General features: G+C 46.5%; 1 protein-coding gene across 1 annotated transcript in view; it reads right to left on the bottom strand.

Moving 5' to 3' along the window:
* NCOR2 (nuclear receptor corepressor 2) overlaps positions 1-26,074 on the bottom strand; it is a 218,467-nt gene that overhangs the window by 138,114 nt on the left and 54,279 nt on the right. The window contains 4 exon segments of the mRNA XM_087942977.1: positions 3,283-3,335; positions 11,975-12,031; positions 23,276-23,389; positions 24,512-24,691. Coding sequence (XP_087799103.1) covers positions 3,283-3,335; positions 11,975-12,031; positions 23,276-23,389; positions 24,512-24,691 — 404 coding nt within the window.

Below are 26,074 nucleotides of genomic sequence, written 5' to 3'. Positions count from 1 at the left end.
TTAGATAAGATAGATAGATAGATAGATAGATAGATAGATAGATGATAGATAATAGATATAGACGATAAAGATAGATATAGATATATAGATAGATAAAATAGATATAGATAATGATATAGATATAAAGATAGATAGATAGATAGATAGATAGATAGATAGATATAGTTATAGCTATAGCTATAGCTTTTGATATAGATATATAGATATAGATATATAGATATAGATATATGGCAGGACTAGAACTCACCATCTCCTGGTGATTGACCCAAAGTCAACCAGTTAGCTTTCATGCCTAAGGCAGGACTAGAACTCGCTGCCTCCTGGTGATTGGCCGAATTTAACCCAGCCGGTTTTCATCCCTAAAGTAGAACTAGAAATCATCTGACTTTTGGAGGAGTCCCTGATAAACTCTGATTAAGCTCACAATACTCACACACACGAGTTTAGCTCGACCACTTCCAATCTTGCAGTTTCATTCACACAATGCCCACAAAACTTCTCCTGTTGTCATTTTAGATAGATAATATCGTTTATGGCCCAATGTAAGGCACGAACATGGCCAATTCAGGAACTAAGCCAAATGGGATGCCTGCAAACACAATTTTACTATCATTTTCCCTTGGCAAGAAAAGCAACGTTTGTTTGTGATAGGAAAAAAAACAAACCCAACCTGCTACTTGGGCACCCTGGGTTGAAAACATCTGCATTTGTAAAAACAGGAACATCCCGTTTGCTCTTTTTGAAAGAAAATAAATAAAATAAACCAGCTTCTTGAATGGAGAAGCAGATGCTAATCTGTTCTCAACAGAAAACCCCGAGAAGCTGAATTCCACTTTGGCTGGAATAAAAGGACTCAGCTGTAAAAAAAACACCCAAATTCAATTTCTAAGGTAGCATTCGGCAGGTGGCAGCTACCTTCCTTTCAGCACAAAATAGCCCTTAATAAGAAACACCAGCAGCCAACTTTGCAAACAAAGGTAAAAAGCAGAACAGAAAAAACCTCTCTACTGTGCTGAGATGCAGAACAATAATGGAATGAAGTTCCTACTGAAATTTAAGAGGACAAATTATGGTATTTTCAAAACCTGCTTTGCAGTGGGTAATTTAAAAAAAGAGAAAACCCTCCAATGAACTCAGAATTAAATCCGATTTTTACAGATGAAGCCCATTCCTGTAAAAGCCAACTTCGGTGCTTCTATATCTTATGATGGTATCAAAATACCACCTTCTAAAGCTTAAACCCCTGGAAGGGGGATATTTGGGGCCTTTTCAAACTCTCGACAATGAAGGATAAATTTTAAATTCAGGAAATTGGGAGTCCTGGATCCATTTTCTGGGGAGGGAGGCAACCGGGGAGAAACAAAACTTCTCTGTAGACAAAGAAAGGAAAAGCTGGGTGTGTTTAAGAGCAGCAGAAAGCATCTGGAAAAGTGTTTCCCAATCTTGGCAATTTTAAGATGTGTGGACTTCAGCTCCCAGGATTCCCTAGCCAGCAAGCAAGCTGGCTGGCTAGGGAATTCTGGGAGTTCAAGTCCACCTGTCTTAAAGCAATCTGGCTGAGGAATTCTGGGAGTTGAAGTTCGCTTGCCTTAAAACATGATGGCTAGGGAATTCTGGGAGTCGAAGTCCACCTGTCTTAAAGCAAGGTGGCTGAGGAATTCTGGGAGTTGAAGTCTGCCTGCCTTAAAACATGATGACTAGGGAATTCTGGGAGTCGAAGTCCACCTGTCTTAAAGCAAGCTGGCTGAGGAATTCTGGGAGTTGAAGTCCGCCTGCCTTAAAACATGATGGCTAGGGAATTCTGGGAGTTGAAGTCCACCTGTCTTAAAGCAAGCTGGCTGGGGAATTCTGGGAATCGAAGTCCACCATCTTAAAGTTAACAAGAAACTCTGGTCTGGAAGTTGCCAAGGATTTCCTAACTTCATCCAAAACAAGCCTTTAGAAGTTGGGGGGGAAAAAACAAGGTAGCTGAATCTGACATTTTAAACTTTCGTGCAATCTTCAAACTCCTCTGCATTTGGAAAGTCAGCAAAAAATAAATAAATCCAGGGAGCCGTGCTAGGTGCTTCTGGATGTTCTTTCGTCTCTCCCTCTTTTTCAAACCCTCTGCAATTCTCCTAGGAATGGCCCGTGAGAACCTCAAACGTGCCACAGAGTGCCAAGCTGTTTGTCTGTGCAAATGTGCAGCTCATCCAAAACATAGGAAGCTGTTTGTGGAGAGGTTAAGCCAGGCCAGCTCCTGCAGGCATCATGTGCCTCGTTCCCAGGGGCAGAGCTGAGGCAAACCCAGGTTAGCTGCTGCAGCTTAGAAACTAGACAGAAAACACGCACACTTGAAGGAAGGAGGCACGGCGTTGTTTGCAAGCAGCCCTCGGGGGAAAATCAGGCAGAGAACTGGCCCGGCTTCCTGGCAGCCAATCTTTAGCAGGGGATGCCAGGCCGTGAGAAGGAAAATTAGAAGCTTTTAGGGGGTTACAAAACTCAAGTTCCTGTCCACGGAGGATCATATGCCTTTTGCCCCAGCTAAAAAGAAAAAAAGAACAGAGAAAGAGATAGATTGGATGGATGGATGATAGACAAACAGATAGACGGACAATATATAAAATATAGAAAGATTGATGAATGGATGGATGGATATAAATACAGATATGTAGGTATAGAGATAGATAGAGATGGATAGATGGTTGGATGGATGGATGGATGGATGGATGGATGGATGGATGGATGGTTGGATGGATGGACGGATGGATGGATAAATATAGTTGACAGGCAGACAAACAATATATAGAATATAGAAAGATGAATGGATGGATGTAGATTTAGATATGTAGGTATAGAGATATAGATACATGGATAGAATTAGATAGGCTGATATAGGCTGATAGATGGATGGATGGATGGATGGATGGATAGATAGATAGATAGATAGATAGATAGATAGATAGATAGATAGATAGATAGATAGATAGACAGATAGACAGACAGACAGAAATAGAGAAAAATAAAGGGATAAATGGATATATATAGAGGTAGATATAGATAAATGGATAGATGGATAGATATAGAGAGATAAATGGATAGATTAATTGACAGCTATCCAGACAGACAGATATGTAGATAAATGTATAGGCAGATAGATGGAAATAGATGGATAGAAAAAGGGGGAGCTGTCAAAAAACATTCCAATTTTTGACACGCTGAGCCATTCTCCCCAGCTGGACCTTTGAAAGCTAGAGGCCACGACGTGCCAAGATGGGAGATCTTTTGCCGCTGGCTACTTACATTTTAATGTTTTCATGGTATTGCCTCGTGTCCGAAGGCTGGTTGTACAGTGGCTGAAAGAGACAAGAACATTGGAAACATGAAAGAGAGCATGGGGGCACTTTGGAGTTCAGAAGTTGACTGCTTGGAAGTCTCCAAGGTTTAGAGAGCCAGGGGTGATGATGTTCGTGAACCTCCAAATCTGGTCAAATATCCAACTAACATCCCTGCTTGGATTGCACCCTTCTGCCTCTTTCATTATTATTTTTCCCCTCTCTGGAATTCCTTTCCATTCTTAGGCCCTCCTTGACCAAAACAGGGTTGAGCTAAGGAATTCCTTTCAAAAGAAAGAAACTGCTGTGAAATTTTAAAAAAATGGTCACTTCACACCTCTACAAACCACAGCAACATGTGATTACTTTGGAAGGACAAATGAAAGCTGTACACTTAGGAAAGTGGACCATCCAGCAGCCCGGAAGCTCCCCAAAAGATCAACTAAGGCTGAAAATGGAATCCAGACACTAAGACGTGAGAATTTATTTTCGATCTTGGAAGAAATGCAATGCAGATCAAAGTGCAAGAATGCAGCTTTCCTATATTCAGTTATCAGAAAATCATAAAAATGTAGAGTTGGAAAGAGACCACAAAGGTTTATCTTATATCCTCCAGCCTTCGGACAACCTTCAGGAAAATCAACTAAACTATCTTCTAGAGGTCGTTGTCCAAGCTGTTTTGAAAAGCTCCATATATAAGCCACAACAATAAATCACATTTCCTCGAAAATGAGACCCAGCCGGAAACTAAGCCCTAGTATGATTTTTTTTCCAGGATGCTCTTGATATAAGCCCTACCCCCCAAAAATAAGTCCCAGTTAAGATTTTCAGCCAGTCATATGGACGCATTTAGAATAGAAATAATTCATTATTGGCCAAGCATGATTGTACACACAAGTCTTGGTGCAAATACTCTCAGTGTACATAAAAGAAAAGATACATCCATCAAGAATCATCAGGTGCAACACTTAATAATAGTCATAGGGTACAATAAGCAATCAAATCATACTAGGAAACAGTCAATATAGCACAGTATTTTCCCCAAAATAAGACCTAATGTGTCTTTTGGAGCAAAAATTAATATGAAACCCAGTTTTATTTCCAGGGAAATACGGTAAATAGACCTTTCCAGTCATAGATCCAGGCAGTTTCTCCTTATCTTTAAATGAAATCTGGGAAGCACTACTTACACCCATTCTTTCTGATCTGTTTCGGTGGCTACAGAGAATAATTGCTACTCATTTTTCCTCTAATCTCTTGTTAGGGACGGGAAAAAGGCTCTCGTGTTACCTACAAGCGTGCTTTTCTTCAGAACTGAATATCCTAAGTTCCTGTCCAGCCAACTTGGCTTTTCTCCTTTGACTGTAAGACTGAATTTCTACAGCCTCCTTCACCATTAACAGCATTTAGACCAATGAATCATTCATTACAGTTATGACTCTTTGGGTTCTTTCCAGATGAGTCACCCAGCCAAGGCTGAGCCTAATTCATGAGCTGGGAAGCTTCACAAGGGCCCCAACTCTACAGGGCCAGCCCCATCACCTCCCCAGGTCTACTGTTCGAGTAAGGACATGCCAGAGATGGGGAAGTCTTCCCCCCCACAAGCGGGAGGTGTGGAAAGGAGAGAAGGGGTTGCGAAGAAGGAAGAGACATCGATGACTTCAACCAGACTGCAACTCTTAGGTCAACCATTCCTGACTGAGTCATTCAACCTCCGGTCCTGCCTATATAGAAGGTCACCAAGATAGGATGTGAAGGATGGGAGTGCTATCTTTTTCTTAGGCCATGTTTTTTTTTTTCATCTAAAAGAACTTTTTAGGAAAAAAAAGGAAGAGAGAACTTTGAAAAATAGGTAACTACATCTCAGTTCAGGCACACTTCTCTAGAAGAAAGACCAGGCAACGTCCACCCTACCAGCTCCAACTCCAGCCACATTTTCTTGAGACCATTTTCTTGAGATCCTTTCTCAAAGACTCAAGAGGTCTTTTGCCTTATACTGGAATTAAAATTAAAGACTATGACTAGATTGCTCTCCCATGGGTGGAACATCTGGAGGAAATGTGGGATGCTGCAGAGATGATGATCAAATCAACGAGCAGCCATGGGACTCTTGAATGATTTTTTTGGTCTGGAAGGTCAAAAGGTCCTACAAGCTTCACATCACAGATTGACAGAATAGGAAGGGGTCTTGTAGGTCCTCTAGTCCAACCTCCCACCCAAGCAGGAGTACCCTACACCAGGGATCTTCAAACCTGACAGCTTTAAGACTTGTGGACTTCAACCCCCAGAATTCCTCCTCCAGTCATGTTAGCTCAGGAATTCTGGGAGTTGAAGTCCAGAAGTCTTAAACTTGCCAAGTTTGAAGGCCCTTGCCGTACACCATTTATGATCGATGGCAGTCCACTCTCTTATTGAAAAAGCCTCCAGGGATGAAGCTCCCACAACTTCTGAACGCAAGTCGTTCCACTGACTAAAGAATAAGAGTTGGAAAGGACCTTGGAGGCCATCTAGTCCAACCCCAGAGGTCCTCCAATTCCAAAGATCTCCCAAGAGATCTCAAGGACCTGCTTGCTGATCAGAGGATGACAGCTCTCCCCACCTTGCATGCTGTAGCTATATGATCACACGGGAGAAGGGACAGATGACGGGAGCTGTGATTTCATATATCTGATGGGTAGGAAGTGATGGTAGGTAATTGTTGCAGAAGACAAAAATTGTCAGCCAAGAGGGTTTCTCTAGCTGATTTGTTTTATTCTCCTCTGACACTTGGTCACCCTAGGACTTACTCAACCGGAAGGATCATAGGGAAATTAATCACAACTGCACTGCTAGTGAACTTCTCCATGTGTAGAAACTTCTTGAAAAATGACAAACAAAAGTGATTTCCTCTCAAATTTTTTTCAATTTTCCCTTCAAGGGACAAAAGGTTTTGGAAGCAAGGATGCCTTAGGAACACTTCTGTTGTTCCCTCACGTCTTGATGTCCTCTTAAGGACCCCGGATTGTCAACACAACCAGTCAACATCTGTACATCATATTGCTCTAATGGTGGACAATGGTGTGCATGAATTGAAGTGGGTTTTTTCCCCCACTCCGGAAAGAGACTCTGCTCTTCATGCAAGCTTTCTGACCAGGCCTAGCAAGAGTTATTTTAATGGATGTAAGTCATTTCTGTTTATAATTATATACTATGAGCCAAGGTGCCACAGTGGTTAGAGGGCAGTACTGCAGGCTACTTCTGGCTGGCTGCAATTTGGCACTTCAAATCCCCACAAGGCTCAAGGTTCTATCTTTCTGAGGTGGGTAAAATGAGGGCCCAGATTGTTGGGGGGCAAGAGGCTAGCTCTGTAAACCTCTTAGAGAGGGCTGTGAAGTGGTATATAAGCCTAAGTGCTATTGCTCTTTCCCCTCCTTCCTTCCTTCCTTCCTTCCTTCCTTCCTTCCTTCCTTCCTTCCTTCCTTCCTCCTTTTCCTTCCATGTTGCACAGTGGTTAGAATGCAGTATTGCAGGCTAATTCTGCCAACTGCCAACAGTTTGATTCTCACCAGGCTCAAGGTTGACTCATCCTTCCATCCTTCCAAGGTGGGTAAAATGAGGACCCAGATTGTTAGGGGCAAGAGGCTGACTCTAGAAACTGCTTTGAAAGGGCTGGAAAGCACTATAAAGCGGTATAGAAGTCTAAGTGGTAGTGCTAGTGCTATTTCCTTCCTTCCTTCCTTCCTTCCTTCCTTCCCCCTCTGCCCACTGCCAGCAGTTCGATCCTCAGAGGCTCAAGATTGACGCTGCCTTCCATCCTTCCGAAGTGGGTAAAAATGATCCAGATTGTTAGGGGCAATAGGCTGACTCTTAGAGAGAGCTGTAAATCACTGTAAAGTGGTATAGAATAGAATAGAATAGAATAGAATAGAATAGAGAATAAGAATAGAATATGGAATAAGAATAGAATAGAATAGAATAGAATAGAATAGAATAGAATAGAATAGAATAGAATAGAATAGAATAGAATAGAATAGAATAGAATAGAATTCTTTATTGGCCAAGTGTGATTGGACACACAAGGAATTTGTCATCAGTGAAAATGCTCTCAGTGTACATAAAAGAAAAAATAAAATACATTCATCCAGAATCTAAGCCCTTCGTCTAAGTCAGGGGTGGGCAAACTTTTTGGCTCGGGGGCGCATTGACTTTTAAAATTTGACAGACGGGCCGGGTCAGCACAAGATTTTTTGGGAATCGCCCCCCTTCCCCCCTCTTCTCCTCCTTCCCCTCCCCTCGGAGGCCCCTGAGTCAGGAGTTGTTGCCTCGGGAAGGGAAAGGCAAAAAGGAAGAGCCGCGGCGGTGCTTTGCAACGGAGCAGCGGCACCGGAGGCTCAGGCTTAGCGGCTCCTGGTTTTGACTTTTCCTTCCCAAGGCAACGCGGGACTGGAGCCGCACGATCTGCGCCCGGCAGTAGCAACTCCTGACAGCCCCAGCTGGACACCTGAGTGGAGCCCGGGCGAAACTGCCTGTTGCTGCTGCCGGAGCACCGCCGGGTCACCTCCTCAAGCAGCCCGCCCGCCCACCGGGCTTCCCCTCTGCCGCGCGGGAAGCGGGCACCAAGGCAGGGCAAGGCTCCACCAGCAGCAGCCTAGCTTTAGGTGGCTCCAAGCAGCCTGCCCCGCCCGTCAGGTGGAACCCTTCCGCTCCTTGGCGGGAAGACGCTCCAGCCTGCAAGCTTTGCCTTTGCAAAGTTTAAGCCTGAAGCCCCGGAAAAAAAAGGGGATCAGCGGGACTCACCTTCGGAGAGGTCACACTCGAAGGTGATTTCGAACTCCCAGCCGAGGCCTTTGCAAATTTCTTTTCTTTCCTACCCCTAGATCGCTCCGCACTGTTTTGCAGCTTTGGGGGGCCACGCAGCACAGGGCAATGCGCCACGCCCAGCGATTTTTTTCAGGGCGGGCCGCATTGGACAGACCAATGGCAGCGATTTTTTTTCAGGAGCGGGCCGCATTGGACAGACCAACGGGCCGGATGTGGCCCCCGGGCCGTAGTTTGCCCACCCCTGGTCTAAGTGCTAAGTGCTATTTTATTTTAGATCCCTGACCAACTCAGGAGGAGACAGACAGGAGATACAGGTGGTTCTCGAATTGCAACCGTTTGTTTAGAGTCCATTGCACTGAAAAATGTGACTTACGACCAATTGGGTCTCACACTTATGACCATTGCAGGGGAACCTGGGCATCCGTCGACAAGTGGGCTACAGGCCACGGGTCCCAAAGCTGATGGGCCTGCAGGGCTACTGGAAGCTGAACAACCTCAGAAGCGGCAGAAATACACCATGTCGGAGAACCGCACTGTAATGAAATGCTACTACAAAGCAGAACCAGTATAACTGAATTTTACGATTAGCCGATCAACAACCATTCATCACTCGGAACAAAGTGCTCAGTGAAGTCGAACTTGAAGAAATACGGAAAAATTGTGAAACGGGAACACAGACTGCTGAACAGCAGACTTCTGAAGTGGCAGCAGAAAATACGCCCATAACATCTGGAGCCACTGAACAGCCTGAATTCAAAGAAAATGCAGATATTTTGCAAAAACAGGATCAGCAAGGGCCTGAAGTCATCACTGAAACACCAGGAGTGCTCAATGCCAGGCAGCAAGAACTGAAAGCTAACATCTTGGCACATGCTGCAACAAATGCAGAAAGAAGGAGGCTTCCAACATTGAAGACTGTGCCTAGAAAATATTTGGCGCCATTGATGATGGATGCGAACTATGCACTTGCAGCAGCCCAGATAACATCCATTGAACAGGCAAATCATCCTGCCTACAGTACAGCAGTCATAGTAACAGAAGAACTGGGGATTCAACAGCTGCAGCCCCCTAGAAAATCGACTGGAAAACCGCAGTGGAAAATCAGGTTGGAGTTGAAAATCAAGAGCCTGCGAGCAGATGCCAGCAACTTGAAGCATTTGCAGGAGAAAAAGCGGAAGAACAACAAGATCAAGAAACATTTGATAAAAAAATATGGGCTCAGCACAAGAAAAATTGACGAAGCATTGGAAATTGTGAAGCAGCAGATGACAGCAACAGCAAGAAAAATTGAAAGATACGAAGCCAGAGTCATCCAGTACAAACAAAATCAATTGTTCCAATCAGACCAGAGTCTATCTATCAGAGTCTGAATCAGACGGGGGATACGAAATCCGAATACGAAATCAGATACGAAATCAGACGGGGGATCCAGGACTACCTAGAAGCAAATAACATCTTGCCAGTACAGCAGAAACAAATGAGGAAACAGAGGCACAAAAGATCAGCTCCTGACCGACAAAATGGTTTTAGAGAACTGCAAAAGCCGAAAAACAAATCTGCATACAACTTGGATTGACTACAAGAAATCATTTGATTCACTACCGCACAGCTGGATCATCAAGTGCCTGGATGTCATCGGAATATGCAAGTGCATTGGTACTTTCACTGCAAATGCAATGAAGCACTGGAAAACAGAACTGTTTACTGGAAGTGAAAGCTACAGACTGGTCAACATCAAAAGAGGGATTTTCCAGGGTGATTCTTTGTCACCTCTACTGTTCATCATCGCCATGACCTCCCCCTGTCAACAATTTTACAGAAAACTAACCTGGGTTATCAAACTGCTAAAAAATTCACAGAAAACCTCTCGCCTGCTGTACATGGATTATCTGAAGTTATACGGAAAATCAAAAATTGAAATTCAGTCACTGACCAATACAGTTCGAACTTTCAGCACTGACATCACCATGGAGTTTCGCCTGGACAAATGTGCCACAGTGGCACTGAAGAAAGGGAAGAGCGTAGAAAGTGATGGAATTGAAATGCCCAATGGACAAACCATCAAGTGCCACCAACCCGAAGCCTACAAATACCTGGGCATACTGCAGCTGGATAATATCAAGCACGGGCAAGTGAAAAATGTGGTCAGCAAAGAATACACACAATGGGTCAGAAAACTTCTCAAAAGCAAACTGAATGGCGGTAACACCATCAAGGCTATAAATACCTGGGCCATACCTGTCATCAGATATACTGCTGGGATCATAAACTGGACACAGGCCGAGCTGGACAGCTTGGATAGGAAAACAAGAAAACTGATGACCATACACTATGCGCTGCACCCGCGTAGTGACGTCGACAGGTTATATTTGCCCAGAAAAGCAGGCAGCAGAGGACTTTTGCAAGTGAAGCAGACAGTCGAAGAGAAGCATGATCTGGCAGATTATGTGAAAGACAGTGTTGAACCAGCTTTGATGGAGGTCAACAAGAGGAAGCTGCTCAAAGTGCAGCAAACCAAAATCAATATAGGAAAACAGTGATGCAAACTCAGGCTGACAGCTGGTGTAGCAAATCACTGCAAGGACAGTTCCTTGAAAAGATCCAAGGAAAAGTAGATAAGGAAAAGATATGGTTATGGCTGACCAACGGAACACTGAAGAAAGAAACAGAAGGCCTGATTCTTGCAGCCCAAGAACAAGCCATCAGAATGAATGTAATCAAAACCAGAATAGAAAAATCTGCTGATGACCCCAAATGCAGACTCTGCAAAGAAGCGGATGAAACCATTGATCACATACTGAGCTGTTGCAAGACAATTGCTCAGACTGACTACAAACAACGTCACAATACAGTCGTTCAGATGGTTCACTGGAACTTGTGTCACAACTACCATCTGCCTGTAGCAAAGAACTGGTGGGATCGTAAGCCTGAAAAAGTGGTCGAAAATGAGCATGCAAAACTACGGTGGGACTTCTGAATACAGACTGACAAAGTTCTGGAACACAATACCCCGGATATCACGATTGTGGAGAAGAAAAAAGTGTGGATCATCGACATTGCCATACCTGGTGATAGCAGAATCGATGAGAAACAACTTGAAAAAGTCACCAGATATCAGGACTTGAGAATCGAACTGCAGAGACTCTGGCATAAACCAGTGCAGGTGGTTCCAGTGGTACTGGGCACACTGGGTGCTGCTGTACCTAAAGACCTAGGCAAGCATTTGAAAACAATTGGCGCTGACAAAGTCACCATTGGTGAGGCCACCTTACTGGGATCTGCTCGCATAATCCACCGATACATCACACAGTCCTAAACACTTGGGAAGTGTTCGACTAGTGATTTGTGATACGAAACCCAGCATGGTTATCTTGTCATTCTGGTGTACAATAATAACAATAAAAATAAATAAATAAAAAAAACTCTCCAGAAAATAAGGATGATGATATTCTTCTGCTTTGGCCCAGTTTGCAATTCAAATCAGGAAGGGAAGAAGAAGAAAAACAAAAGAACAAAACCAGGTGCCCAGCAAGGCACCCTTTCCCAAGAAAAGGTGTTCTCAGGTGATCCGGCTGTTTGGTTTCCTGCCTTGGCAGCCGGCCAGACAGATGATGATTAGCCAAGGTTGGCTGGGGAGAGGAAGGGTTTGAGCTTCCTGGCTGCTGCCCTGTGTGTAAAATTCTCCTCCGAAAGCTTTTGGCTGCCCTTCAAAGGCTCGGCTGGCAGATCAGGAGGGACATCTGGAATTGCAACCAAGGAAAATTCCCACCCCCCTCCTTCTCTCCCATCCAAGACAAGGGAAGGGAAAAAAAGGGGGGGGGGCAGAGTAAAAGGAAGAGAGGACGTAAAACTCCACTTACCAACTCCACCTGGGGACCAAGCCCTTCCAGGATCCGATGAGCAGCTTCTGCCTTTTTCTGACAACGAAGGAATGGAGACCAAAGTGTGTAGGGAGAGAGAAAATGCACAGAAAATGATGATTTTTTAAATTTATTTTTTTATTTTATTTTTTGGCTGCAGAAAAAGTGGCCCGCCTAGCTTAACTTCTGCCCCCCCACCACCTCCTTCCTCCCTCTACCAGCCTGCTCCAAAATCCCAGCTCCAGATTTCTCTGTTGCAGGAGATGACAAATTAAAACACACTTCCTTCTCCGCCCTCCTCCTTCCCCAGGGCTGGAGAAAAAGTTAACAGCGCAGAGAGAGAGAGAGAGAGAGAGAGAGAGAGAAAGAGAAAGGGAGGAGGGAGAAAACGCTTGTGTGCACGCACAGGCTCCTCAGCGTGTCTCCTCCCTCCCTCCCTCTCTCTTTCCTTCTTTCACTTTCTCTCTCCTTTCTCTCTCTCCCCTCTTTTCTCCCTTTCTCTCCTCTCCCTTCTTTCCCTTTTTCTCTTTTCTCTCACCTATTTCTCTCTCCCTTTCTCTCCTCTCCTTTTTCTCCCTTTCTCCTCTTTCTCTCCTCTCTCTTTTCTTCCTCTTTTTCTCTCCTTTTTCTCTCTCTCCTCTATTTCTCTTCCTCAGGATGCTCTTCCGTGGTTTTGGAAGGGTGGAGAAGGGGGATTACCAGGAGGAGAGAAGGTTATTTCACATATTCTTTTTTTTTTTTTAAAAAAAGAAGAGGAATGGAACATTATTTTTGTCGTGGGCCTGTCCACCTCAGGGATCAGAAGTCTTTGCAGTCTTCCTCTTTCCCCCATCTTCTTGCTTTATCTGCCTACAGGTTCCTCCGCATCAGTGGTAGTATTCTAACGGTTTGGCCCGCTTCGCACCAACCGGTAGTAAAAAAAAAAATGCTAACATTCGGCCAAACCGGTAGTAAAAAAAACAGCTACTGGTTTGACTGAACCAGTATTTCTCTCCCCTCCCCGACAATCAGCTGTTCTGACGATCAGCTGTTCCAGGATCCCCCTCGCTGCCTTACTGCTTCGCCCAGGAGGCTTCCCTGAGGCCCAGGAGGCATAAAGGGGTGTGCAGGATGGGTAGGTGGGTGCTGCCAAAGAGAAAAGCCACGCCCACCCAGGCACGTGGCCACGCCCACCTGGCCACGCCCACAGAACCAGTAGTAAAAATATTTGCATCCCACTCCTCTTATGATGATTGCACCATCCCGGGGTCATGCGATTCCTCTTTTGCCACCTTCTGAATATGGGGAAACCAGATTCACTGAACAAACATGTCACTGACTTTAACAACTGCAAATGATTCACTTAAGAACGGTGGCAGGAAAGATTGCAAAACGGGGCAAAGCCACCTGTCTCGTTTAGCAACAGAAATCTGGGGCTTCCTTTCTTTTTTTAAAATAAACTTCATTAAACATTAAAAAATATATACATAGTACAAAACATTTTGTAAAATACTAAACCAAAAAGATATACATAACCAATAAACGTAAAAAACATAAACATTTCTAATTGCTTTCTTATCAAACAATTTTCCAATACTTACTTCCTCTATCTGGTAAATACTCCTGTCATAATCTCTTTATATTTTCCCTTCCCTATCTGTTTACTCTCTGGTTTCTATCCTTTATCCAATTATACCAGTTTTCCCAAACGGTATAATATTTCGAGTCTTCCTTATCTTTTAACTTTTGGGTGAGTTTATCCATTTCTACGCAGTTGTAGATCTTCTGGATTATCAAATGATCCGTTGGCATCTGATCTCCCTTCCAACATTGAGCTAATGCTATCCTTGCTGCGGTGATTATATGTAGAATTAAATATTTTATTTCTTTTGCGATGTCACCTTTTAGTATTCCCAACAAAAAAAAATTCAGCCTTGAGTTCTAATTGAATATTTGTGATTTCTCTTATCCATATTCGTATTTTTTCCCAATACTTTTTACTCTTCGGGCAAAGCCACCAAGCGTGGAAGAAGGTACGAAATCTGGGGCTTTCATTGTGGTCCTAGGTTGAGGACTCCCTGTACCTTGACATACCACCCTGTAATCACTTCCGTTTGTTCGTTTTGTGCCCAGCCTTTACAAATAACTCAAGGAGATGAACCTAACCAACATGTTTCCCTCCTCCGATGTTCCCCGGATCAACAACCCTGTGAGGTGGGTTGAGAAAGCAAAAAGGAAAATGGCTAGAGGGAATCATGAGTCAACGAACTGAAATTAAAGCCCGAACTATTTCTACTAGGGTTAATAAGAGGAAACGACAGGTAAGAAAATTCAATATATTATATTGCGCATTACGATCACAGCCAGAATTGAAACTGGACAGCATGCACTCTGAGGGAACGGTGATTAAAAAAGAGTGTTAGATTGTGCAGCGATGGACAGGCTAACAATAGAATTAAAAGAAAGAGGGGAAACGGAATATTATTTAGCCTGGGACACTTGGTATAAATGGTTAGAAAATAGAAGTAAAGATGAAATATAAAGGTAATTTAAGAGGTATATTAAACTTAATGGCAATGTATCCTCAACCCCAATAAGACCAAGGAGCTTATAGTGGACTATAGAAGGAACAGATCAGATATCTAGCCCTTGTTTATCGATGGAGACCAAGTGGAGCAAGTGGCCAGTTTTAAATTTCTGGGTGTTACCATAAAAGAGGACCTGAACTGGAATGCTCACATTGCAGCCCTGGTCAAAAGGGCCCAGCAGAGATTATACTACTTGAGGCTTCTCAGAAAACAACAACTGAAATGAAAAACTGCTGGTGATCTTCTACTGCTGCACCATTGAGAGCATTTTAACTTACTGCACCTTTGTATGGTTTGCCAATTGCACAGTGGCAGATAGGACAGCATTCCAGAAGGTGGACATCATTGCCCAGAAGATCATGGGTTGCCTTCTCCCCTCTTTGGAAGAGCTTTACAGCTCCCGCTGCCTTAAGAAAGTTCAAAACATTCTCAAAGATCCATCTCATCCTGGGAACCCTTTTTTTTATTTGCACAATTACCATCAGGCAGATGGTACAGGATAATAAAAACAAGGACAAATAGGCTGAAAAACAGCTTCTATCCCAGGGCAGTAGCTCTGTTGAATTCTACTGTATAGTGCAGTGTTGGTGCGGGGTCAGAGGTTTTCGGTTCAATGAGTGAAGGGTGAAGGATGTGTGTTTGTGTTTATTTTCATGGTCATGATGTGCACTGAAGATGGTGTTTGATTTTGTTGTACGAGGTGCAAGGACAATAAATATAAACTAAACTAAACTATAGTTAAAGGAAGAAAAGGGAATGTCATCGATATGTATATATGAGTACTATTGATGCTGGAGCACTGCAAAAGATTGTAAAAGTGATATAAAACGATGAAAAATGTTTAATAAAAATATTTATAGATTTAAAAAAGAGAAACAAAAAGGACTCAGAGTTACCAGCCGGCTTTCCACAATTCCACAAATTTCTAGGGGAAAAAAAAATCCACAAAACAATAGGAGGATTTAAACACACACATCCCCCAAAGTGGAAGTAAACTACGGGGATGCACTTTTGTGTCCGTCCGTCCCCGGCTGCATCCGGATGCACAAAGACTGTATCGTAGTTTAGCAGCCAGAGAGTAAAAACTATATTATACTCACTTGACAATTACTTATCCTCCATTTGCAGCCCAGAATGAGAACGGGGTAAAAAAGTGCAAAAAATAAAAGTTTGCCGTATTGTGAAGAGGACAATCACCCCTCAATGCCACAAGGCAGAGCTCTAAAGGAGTTTTACTTGGGCAATATTTACACAACCAGACAACCACCCAGTGGTTGGATCTTGCATTACCCAATTGTGTTTGCAGGTTGCAGTTTTGAAACACGGACAGTTTCAAAGTGGCTATTCATTTACAAGTCCTTAATTAGTAACTTCCTTTCCCAATTTGCACCGGAAAAAGCTTTCCTCGCCGCTTTCTTTCACCTTTGTCTTTGGCTCTTCCCTTCACCCTGTTCTTCCCAGGGGCCTCTTCCTTTAATATGTTTTTTAAAGTGTGTTATTCTCACCCAGGACAATCACAGAGCTGCAGGGAGAAAACTCCGGGGCATCAGAGGGCATCGAGCTTACCACAGCCACAACAAACCAGGATGTGCCACCTGGTTTTTTGTGGAAGGGGCTGGAAAGGAACGTTTTTGGCCAGAGGTCTTAGGCAAAGCTTTCCCGCCGGTTAAAGGAGAGGATTTGTAGCTCAGGGTTGAAATGAAGGGCCTTGGTACTCTCTGAGGTTGTTTTCTTGTAGACGTTTCATGAGCCAACTAGGGAATACCATCAGTGCTAGAAGGGAGGAGTTTGCAGAATGATGGAGGAGGAGGAGGAGGAGGACAACTATGGGGTCCTTGGTGTTCTCTGAGCTTATTTTCCTGCAGATGTTTCATGACCCAACTAGGGAACTTCATCAGTGCTAGAAGGGTGTGGGGTTTGTGGAGGGGAAGGGGAGGAGAAGGAGAGAGGAGAGGAGAGGAGGAGGGGGAGGAGGAGGACTGTGGTGCTCTTCAACAATTTCCTGCTTCCTAGCTAATCTAAATCTCCCAGCACAGCAGAAGAGATGACGGTCAGAAAACAAAAAAGGAAAAATAGAAATTTAGCAGGCAAGTTTACCGGGTAAGGAGTGAGTGGGCAGGGAGGGCTCCCGCGGGCCATGTGGGCAGCGCAGCCTTGTGTTCCTGCGCAGCCTGGATTAATTGCTTTGGGGGGGGGTGGTGCTCTGGGGGTGACATTTCTTTGCGGCCCAAATTCCAAAATTGGCCGCTGATCTAGTCCAACCCCCCACGCCCAAGCAGGAGACCCTACACTATTTCTGACAAATGGCAGTCCAATCTCTTCTTGAAAGCCTCCAGTGATGAAGCTCCCATAACTTCTGAAGGCAACTTCTGTTCCACTGGTTACACGATAGCAGACTTCCAATATTTGAGGGGCTGCCCCAGAGAGGAGGAAGGGGGTCAAGCTATTTTCCAAGACACCTGAAAGCCAGACAAGGAACAATGGATGGAAACTGAACAAGGAGAGATTCAACCTGGAAATAAGGAGGAATTTTCTGACAGTGAGAACAATCCACCCATGGAACAGAAGTTGCCTTCGGAAGTTGTGGGAGCTTCATCACTGGAAGCTTTCAAGAAGAGGCTGGACTGCCTTCTGTCAGAAATGGCGTAGGGTCTCCTGCTTGGGCAGGGGGTTGGATTAGATGACCTTTAAGGTTCCTTCCAACTCTGTTCATCTGTTAATGTATAAATTGGCCAATGCAAATTGTATTCTGCAGCAGTTCGTTTTTTAAAAAATGAGGAGGGCAGCTATTCAAATTTCTGTTTTTCAGCCTATAGCGATGTATTTATAAACAGTTCAGCAACAAAGAGGTACAAGGAAAAAGATAGAAAACAAATTAAAATTCAGCCTTATTTATTGTAATTGATAGTCCCAAGAGCCCAATAAGAGACTCTTTTCTCTGATCGAGTGGCATCAGACTGAATTTTTCCATTTTCTTAGAAAAGAAGAGAAGAAAATAAAATAAAAAAATAAATAAAATATAATAAAATAAAATAATAAAATAAAATAAAATAAAATAAAATACAGGCAGTCCTTGACTTACGACTTCAATAGAGCCCAACATGTCAGTTGTTGACACATTTGTTCAGACATTGTTCAACTGGGTTTCCCCCTCATTTTACGACCTTTCCTGCCACCGTTGTTAAGCGAATCACTGCAGTTGTTAACTTAGTAACCCGGTTGTTAAGTGAATCCGGCTTCCCCGTTGACTTTGCTCATCCCAAGGTCGCTCAAGGGGGGTCGCATGACCTTGGGAATGCTGCAACAGTCGTAAGTTCGAGTCAGCGGCCAAGCGTCTGAATTTAGATTGCATGGATCATGGGGGGAAAAGGTCGTAAGTGTGAAAAACGGTCTTAAGTTGCTTTTTTTCCCCCCCAGAGCCATTGTAACTTTAAACAGTTACTAAATGAACTGTTGTAAGTTGAGGACTAGCAGAGAAGGTAGTTCTTGACTTACGACAACAGTTGAGATCAGAATTTCTATCACCGAGCGAGGAGGTGGTTAAGAGAACCACACCTGATTTTACAATCACTTTTGCATCGCGGTGGCTGCGCCAATCACAGCCGTCGTTAAGAGAATCACGTAGTTGTTAAACAAATCTGCAGTTCCCCCATTGATTTGAAAACTGGCTGGGAAGGTCCCAAGTGGCAAAAATGTCTGAATTTTGAGCAGGCAGCCGTGGGGATGTTGTGACGGTCGTCATGCGAGGACCGGCCGCAAGTCACTTTTTCGGGGGGCACAGTGAACTTCCCAACCGTTGCTAAACGAATGGTTTGTTAAATCAAGGCATTTCCTAATGGGCAGAGTCTCTCCTGGCTCCCCACTTCTTCCTTTCGGTTGTGGGGGGCTCCATCGCTGGAGGTTTTCCAAGAAGAGACGGGACAGCCATTTGTCCAGAAACGTATAGGGCAGTGATGGCGAACCTTTTTGTTGCGGTGTGCCGAAAACACGTGCGCACGCCGGCACCCACAATGCAATGTGTCTTGCCCCCCCCCCGCGCCTGCGTGCGCAATATCCCCACCCTGCCCCCTTACCTGCACTGCGCATGCGCACACTCTCCGCTGATTTCAGCCCGTTTGAGGCCCTTTTCACCCTCTGGGAGGCTCGAGGGAAGCCTCTGCAGCCTTGGGAGGCTGAAAAAACGGGCCCGTTTCGGCACTTCCGGTATTTCCGGAAGGCCTGTTTTTCGGCCTCTTGAGGCTGCAGAGGCTTCCCTCAAGCCCCCCGGAGGGCGAAAACTGCCTCAAACGGGCCGCAAATCAGCTGGGAGGCGTGTGCATGCGCAGTGCAGGTGAGTTTGGCTGGGGTCCGTGTGCCCACCTCTGACACGCGTGGCATAGGCTGCCATCTCGGGTATAGGGCTTCCTGTGTCAGAGGTAGGTTAGACTAGAAGACCTCCGAGGCCCCTTCCAACCCTGTTATTCTATGTTCTCAGTGCAAACGCTGCTTGTTTTCTAATCACCGCAAGCCCAGCGAGAATCGTCTCCGTGAGACGTCTGTAAAATCTACTGGAAGAGCAGAGGGTGATCAGGGGGTTGGACTAGAAGACCTCCGTGGTCCCTCCCAATCCTCTTATTCGGCGTTCTCAATGCAAACACTGCTTTGTTTTCTCACCGCCACAAACACACCACGAGCACAACGCGAGCCTCCTCCGTGAATCTCAGAAAAGATCTGCGGACATCTGTAAAAAACTATTGCAATGGTAGAGGGTCTCCTGCTTGAGCAGAGGGCTGGACTAGAAGACCTCCAAGGTCCCTTCCAACTCTTGTTAACTGCAAAAAAAAACCCTCCCAAGAGGGAAGGATTTTGTGCCTCCGAAAACCTGCCTTTTAATGGCCTCTTTCACGCCTTCCCTTTATTTTTCTTGACAGAGCAGACGTGCGGGAAAGGGAGGAGGGAAGCTGCAGAAAGGATGCGGCAGTGGCTGTCCTCACATGAACTCGGGGCCGCAGCTACGAGAGAGACCGTCTGCGAGCACCAGAGAGGAAAAAACGAGGGGGGGGAGGAGAGAGTGAGAAAAATAGAGAGAGGAGAGAGAGAAAGAGGGGGAGGAGGAGGGGAGGGAGGGAGGGGAAGAGGGGAAGAGGAGAGAAAGAGAAAGAAAGGAGAGGAGAGAAAGAGAAGAGAGAGAGAAGAAGGGGAGGAGAAAGGGGAGAGAGAGAGGAGAGAGAGAGGAAAGAGAGAAGAGAGGAGAAAGGGAGAGGAGAGAGAGAGAGAAGAGAGAGGAGGGAGGGAGGAGGGAGAGGGGGAGAAAGAGAGAGAGAGAGAGAGAGAGAGAAAGAGACAAGAGAGAGAGGAGGAGAGGAGGAAGAGAGAGAAGGAGGGGGAGGAGAAAGGGAAGAGAGAGGAGAGAGAGAGAGAAGAGACAAGAGAGGAGAGGGAGGTAGGGAGAGAAAGAGGGGGAAGTCAGGAGAGAAAGAGAGAGAAAGGGGAGAGAGGAGAGAAAGAGAGGAGAGAGGGAGAGAGAGAGAGGAAAGAGAGAAGAGGGGGAGGAGAAAGGGGAAGAGAGAGAGAGAGAGAGAGACAAGAGAGGAGGAGGGAGGGAGGGAGAGAAAGAGGGGAAGTCAGGAGAGAAAGAGAGAAAGGGGAGAGAGAGAGAGAGAGGAGAGGGAGGGAGAGAGAGAGGAGAGAGAGAGGGGGGAGGAGAAAGGGAAGAGAGAGAGAAAGAGACAAGAGAGGGAGGGAGGGAGGGAGGGAGAGAAAGAGGGGAGGTCAGGAGAGAAAGAGAGAGAGGGGAGGAGAGAGAGGAGAGGGGGAGGAGAAAGGGAGAGAGAGGGAGGGAGAGGGAGAGAGAGAAGAGAGAGAAGAGGGAGGGAGGGAGAGAAAGAGAGAGAGAGGAGAGGAGAGAGAGAGGGAGAGAAGAGGGGAGGAGAAGAGGAAGAGGGAGGGAGAGGGGAGAGAGAAAGAGACAAGAGAGGGAGGGAGAGAAAGAGAGAGAGGAGAGAGAGAGAGGAAAGAGAAGGGGGGAGGAGAAAGGGGAAGAGGGAGAGAGAGAAAGAGAGAAGAGAGAAGAGGGAGGGAGGGAGAGAGAGAGAGAGAGGGAGGGATGGAGGGAGAGGGGGAGAGAAAAGAGAAAGGGAAATAGAGAGAGGGAGAGAGAGAAAGAGACAAGAGAGAAGAGGGAGGGAGAGAGAAAGAAGGAGGGGGAGAGAGAGGGGAGAAAGAGAAACAGCCGTAGATGAGGTCAATTCCCAAAAAGGAAGCTGACAGGCATTTGCTCCAAGGCAGGCGAGCGAGAGAGGCCAGGAACAACTGCAGTGCTTTGGGGACAAATGAAAAATAATCCACTGGTCTTGGCCAGATTTGTTTTGCAATGCCAAAGAATGCATATTCAGAATACAGAATAACAGCCCTGGAAGGGACCTTGGAGGTCTTCTAGTCCATCCCTCTTGCTCAAGCAGGAGACCCTATACCCATGATGGCGAACCTGTGGCACGCGGAGCCCTTTGTGCAGGCACGCGAGCCCCAGCCAAACTTACCTGCACTGCGCATGCACGCACCTCCCAGCTGATTTTCGGCCCGTTTGAGGCCATTTTCGGCCTCCCAGAGGCTCGAGGGAAGCCTCTGCAGCCTCGGGAGGCTGAAAACGGGCCTTCTGGAAATACCGGAAGTGCCGAAACGGGCCCGTTTTCAGCCTCCTGGACCTGCAGAGGCTTCCCTCGAGCCTCCGGGAGGGCGAAAACGGCCTCAAACGGGCCGAAAATCAGCTGGGAGGCGCGCACATGCGCAGTGTACGTAAGGGGGGGGGGTTGCGCGTGCATGAGCATGGGAGTGCATTGCATTGTGGGTGCCGGCACACTTGCGCACATGCACGCTTTCAGCACACCACAACAAAAAGGTTCGCCATCCCTGTCCTATCCCATTCCGGACCAATGGCTGTCCAGTCTCTTGTTTAAAACCTCCAGTGTTGGGAGCACCCACAACTTCTGATGACAACCTGGTTTTACTGGTTAATTGTTTTCACGGTCAGGAAATTTCTCCTTAGTTCTAGGTTGAAAGTCTACGGAGATTCTCTGTCATCCGGGACACGGTAGTCCCAAAGGTGCTTTTTTCAGGAGGCAACTGGACTTTCTTGTTTTGTTTTGTTTTTTCATTTCACTTCTCATCCAAGAAGCTTCTTCAACTCTGACGGGATGGTGGGGAATGGAAGGGTTTATACTCCTTGCAGACAGCCGGTCATTTGCATCCTTTGAGAGGGTCGTTGAGGCCACTTGGAAGTTTATCTGTGTCCTCAGGATCACCTGAATGGTGGTGCTCCTTCTTTTTTGTAGCCTGCAATTTTTCTCTGGAAATCCATTCCTACTCCCACTTCATCCAAAGGGTGTTCGTCCCAAATTGGACTTTTTTTTCTTTTGAAGACGTTTCGCTTCTCATCCAAGAAGCTTCTTCAGCTCTGACTGGATGGTGGGGAATGGAAGGATTTATACTCCTTGAAGACAGCTGGTCATTTGCATCCTTTGAGAGAGACGCTGAGGCCACCTGAAGATTTACCTGAGTGGTGTGCATATGGTTCCTCTAGCCTCCAATTTTTCTGGAAATCCACTCATACTCCTGCCCCATTCAAAGGGTGTTCATCCCAAAAAGCATAGCTAAAGGTCTAGGGAGATTTTCAGTCATCCAGATCATGGTTGACCCTGAGGACACAGATAAACCTCCAAGAGGCCTCAACGACCCTCTAAAAAGGATACAAATGACCGGCTGTCTGCAAGGAGTATAAATCCTTCCATTCTCTACCATCCAGTCAGAGCTGAAGAAGCTTCTTGGAGGAGAAGCGAAACGTCTTCAAAAGAAAAAAAGTCCAATTTGGGACGAACACCCTTTGGATGAAGTGGGAGTAGGAATGGGAGTAGGGATCCATACATCCATCCCACCCTCCCTACATCCATACATCCACCCACTTCTTCCTCCCTCTACCTACCTACCCACCCATCTCCATCCATCCATTTCTCTTTCATCCATCCATCCATCCATTTCTCCATCATCCCATCCATCGATCCATCCATTTCTCCATCCAACCTACCCTCCATCCATCCATCTACCCACCCCTTCCTCCCTCTACTCAACCACACTCCATCTTTCCATCCATCCATCCATTTCTCCTTCATCCATCCATTTCTCATCCATCCATCCATTGCTCGATCAATCCATCCATCCACCCCTTCCTCCCCTACTCAACCACGCACCTCCATCCATCCATTTCTCCTTCATCCATCCATCCATTTCTCCTTCATCCATCCATTTCTCATCCATCCATCCATTGCTCCATCCATCCATCCACCAACCCATCCTCCTTCTACTCACCCACCCACCCACCTCCATCCATCCTCTCTCCTTCATCCATCCATTTCTCCTTCATCCATCCATTTCTCATCCATCCATCCATTGCTCCATCAACATCTATCCATCCATCCATCCCTCCTTCATCCATTTCTGATCCATCCATTGCTCCATCCATCCATCCATCCACCAACCCCATCCTCCCTCTACTCACCCACCCACCTCCATCCATCCATCTCTCCTTCATCCATCCATCCATTTCTCATCCATCCATCCCTCCCTCCCTCCTTCTTCTCCTGAGAAGTAGCTGGCTGGGATCTCCTAGACAGAAACAGTGCCGGCTGCACCCTCAAGCTTTAAACCAGGAAGGAGGCGCCTCCTTCCAAACCGTAACCCGGGGTTCAAGAGCCCAGCTCACCCGATTCTCGTCGTAGATGATCTGGACCAGACTGCGGTGCTTCGACTCCAGGGGTGGTGGAGAGATGGACTTCTCGGGCTCCAGCGGTTTGGCCGCTTCCTCCTCCAGCTGTTGCTGTAGAAGAAGAGGAGCAATCGGAAATCAGGCGGGGGGCGCTCTTTGGAAATCCCCCTCTCCCAGGGACCAGCGCTCCCTGGAACGCCCCAGTCACACACACACACACACACACACACACACACTACAAATTGCCACACAGGCTGTCCTCGACTTACAACGGGTCGCTTCACGGTGGTTCAAATTTACGACAGCTTTGGAAGAAGCGACTTGCAACCCACCCAAGTTACAACCGTCGCAACCACCTGGCTCGCCTTCATGACGGTTGCAGTGCCCTGGGCTTGTGATTGGGGAACTTTCCAAGTGGCTCCCTTCAAGCAGAGTTTTCAATTTGGGAAAGGGTTCATTTAATGACCGCATGAATTCACTGAACACCCCGGCAAAAACGGTTGCAACATTGGAGCCAGTCATGCAATAAACTCGCTTAACAACCAAAATTCTGGTCCCAAAGCTGGCTGTTAAGTCAAGGACTACCTGTATAAGAGCATCTGGACGCTACTGTCATTCAGGCCCAATCCTGGGGAAATCTAGGCTTTGTTGATGCTCCCAAGTCTCTAAAAGCTGCCGTGTCTCCCTGGCACATCCTCCATCATGCTATGGTGGCCCCCGTGTTCTATCTGGCAAAAGGAAATGACCTAGTCACACCTAGAACCCGATCAAAATAGATTCGTGGCTGTGACCAGACCTGTGATAGCGAACCTATGGCACACGTGCCACAGGTGGTGGCATGCAGAGCCATTTGTGCCGGCATGCGAGCTGCAGGCAAGCCTACCTGCACTGATTTTCAGCTGGTTTGAGGCAGTTTTTCGGCCTCCCGAGGCTGCAGAGGCTTCCCTCAAGCCTCCCGGAGGGCGAAAAAGGCATCAAACGGGCCAAAAATCAGCTGGGAAGCACGCCCGTGCGCAATGCAGGTAAGGCGGGAGGGTGTTGCGCGTGCATGCGCAGGAGGGCGGAGGGCATTGCACTGTGGGTGCCGGCACACGCACGCACGCACTTTCGGGCGCACCAGACCAAAAAGGTTCGCCATCACTGCCCTAGACCTTCTCGGGTTGAAATCTGGATGAAAAACTCTCAGCCGATCTCCGTTAACGTCAGTTTGGGGGAAAGGAGAGGTCTTGTTACCTGCTTTTTTTTCAACTTGGAGATCTGCTGTTCCACCATGGTCATCTCTCGGTCCACACGGTCCATGTTCTGGATCAGCTCCTCCTTCGAGAGCCGGGATGGGAGGAGATCCAATTCCAAATCAGAATGGGCAGAGGTGATGGGAGAAACGGGCTCCAGTTTCCCGGTGATGCCTCGATCCTGCAGGTTGGAGGGGGAGGGGGGGGAGAGAGAAAGGAAGTTCATGAGAAGAAACCTGTCTGGAGAACCTCTAGGAAACCTCTTGAACACGCTGTCAGGATTCCGGCAGTTCCCCCCATTTAAATCATGAGTCTCGAGCCAAACTTCCAAAACTTCAAAAGGATTTATTGGGAGTTAACATGTCCAGCACTACCTGGGTGTAGCTGACTCTGAGACACTTCATTCATTGTCACCCTTGACCCTGGGTTTCCCCCCACCCCCAGGTGTATCCTAATTCATATTCTCCAATGGGACACATCCATAGCCAAGAGTCCATCAATCATGCTCTCCAGTTAGAATTTTGCCTGGCAAAAAATCTTTGAAAAACTATTTATGGAATGCCCTTTCGATTTCCAAGCTGCCGCACTGCTCTTTCAGACCCCTTTCCCCCCTCCCTTTCTGTTGGCAACTTTAAAAAGACCATAGAAATGTGTTACGAGTTGACCAGGCAACGCTTCTGTCGTCTGAAGGCAGCCCACGTGGGCCTGTTGACTTGGCAACTGTCCTTCCCTCCTCACACCCAGACTCTCCATCTTTCTCCAGATGACTCCATTCTGTAACCTTAAACCAGGGAGAAACTGGCTGGCTGGCCCTCAAAACAGCTGCTTACCTTCAGGAGATCTCATCCAAGCTGGCCCTCTCAATTTCTAACTAGTGGGGAAGAAAGACAAGACCCTCATTGTCCCATAACACCAAAGGTCACTCTCTCTGTGTCCCCCAGAAGGACCCACAACTCCCTTCCTCACAACTCGACTTCCTTCTGTAGACAGCTGGCTGGCAGGGGGTGGGATGGTTGCCTTCTTTGAAGCCACCAGGTGTTGTGGTCTGCCAGCGGCCTGCGGAGCTGGCAGCAGAGTCGGGCAGTGGGGAGGAACATGGGCCAGTCCAGGAGTCTGGGGAGGGCTCGGACGAGGGATCTGCGTCCGATACAGAGATGAGGCCAGGGCCATGGGTGAGTTATGTGCAGACGCTGGTGCCTGCAGAATCTGACATCGGGGAGGTAAAGGAACAGGGGGAGCCTGTTCCCAGTGCGCACATGAGCGGAGCTGCCAGAAGGCAAGAACAGTTAAGACAAAAGGGGGGGCTTGGGAGTAAGGCTTGGAGGTGATTGGCCCCTCCCATAAGACATAAAGGAGGAGCAAAGGAACAGGAGCCTTTGCAGGAAGCAACTTTATCCATTCTGGTCGGTTTAAATTCTGAAGCTCCATGTTGACTTCATGCTCCGTTTGGCCTTGTACAGCTAATTGGAAATCTAGTCGTGGGCAGCATTTCAAGGGAGATAAAGGTGGGTGCTTATCAGCCTTATCCTAAAAGACTTTGGCAGACTTCTGTGGGACTATTCAT

Source organism: Notechis scutatus, chromosome 13, assembly GCF_049901735.1.
Source record: "Notechis scutatus isolate UNSWTSFEM ecotype Mainland chromosome 13, rNotScu1.2, whole genome shotgun sequence".
NCBI classification, from domain to species: domain Eukaryota; kingdom Metazoa; phylum Chordata; class Lepidosauria; order Squamata; family Elapidae; genus Notechis; species Notechis scutatus.
The sequence above is the reverse complement of the archived record's forward strand: the minus strand, read 5'-3'. Positions and strand labels throughout refer to the sequence as shown.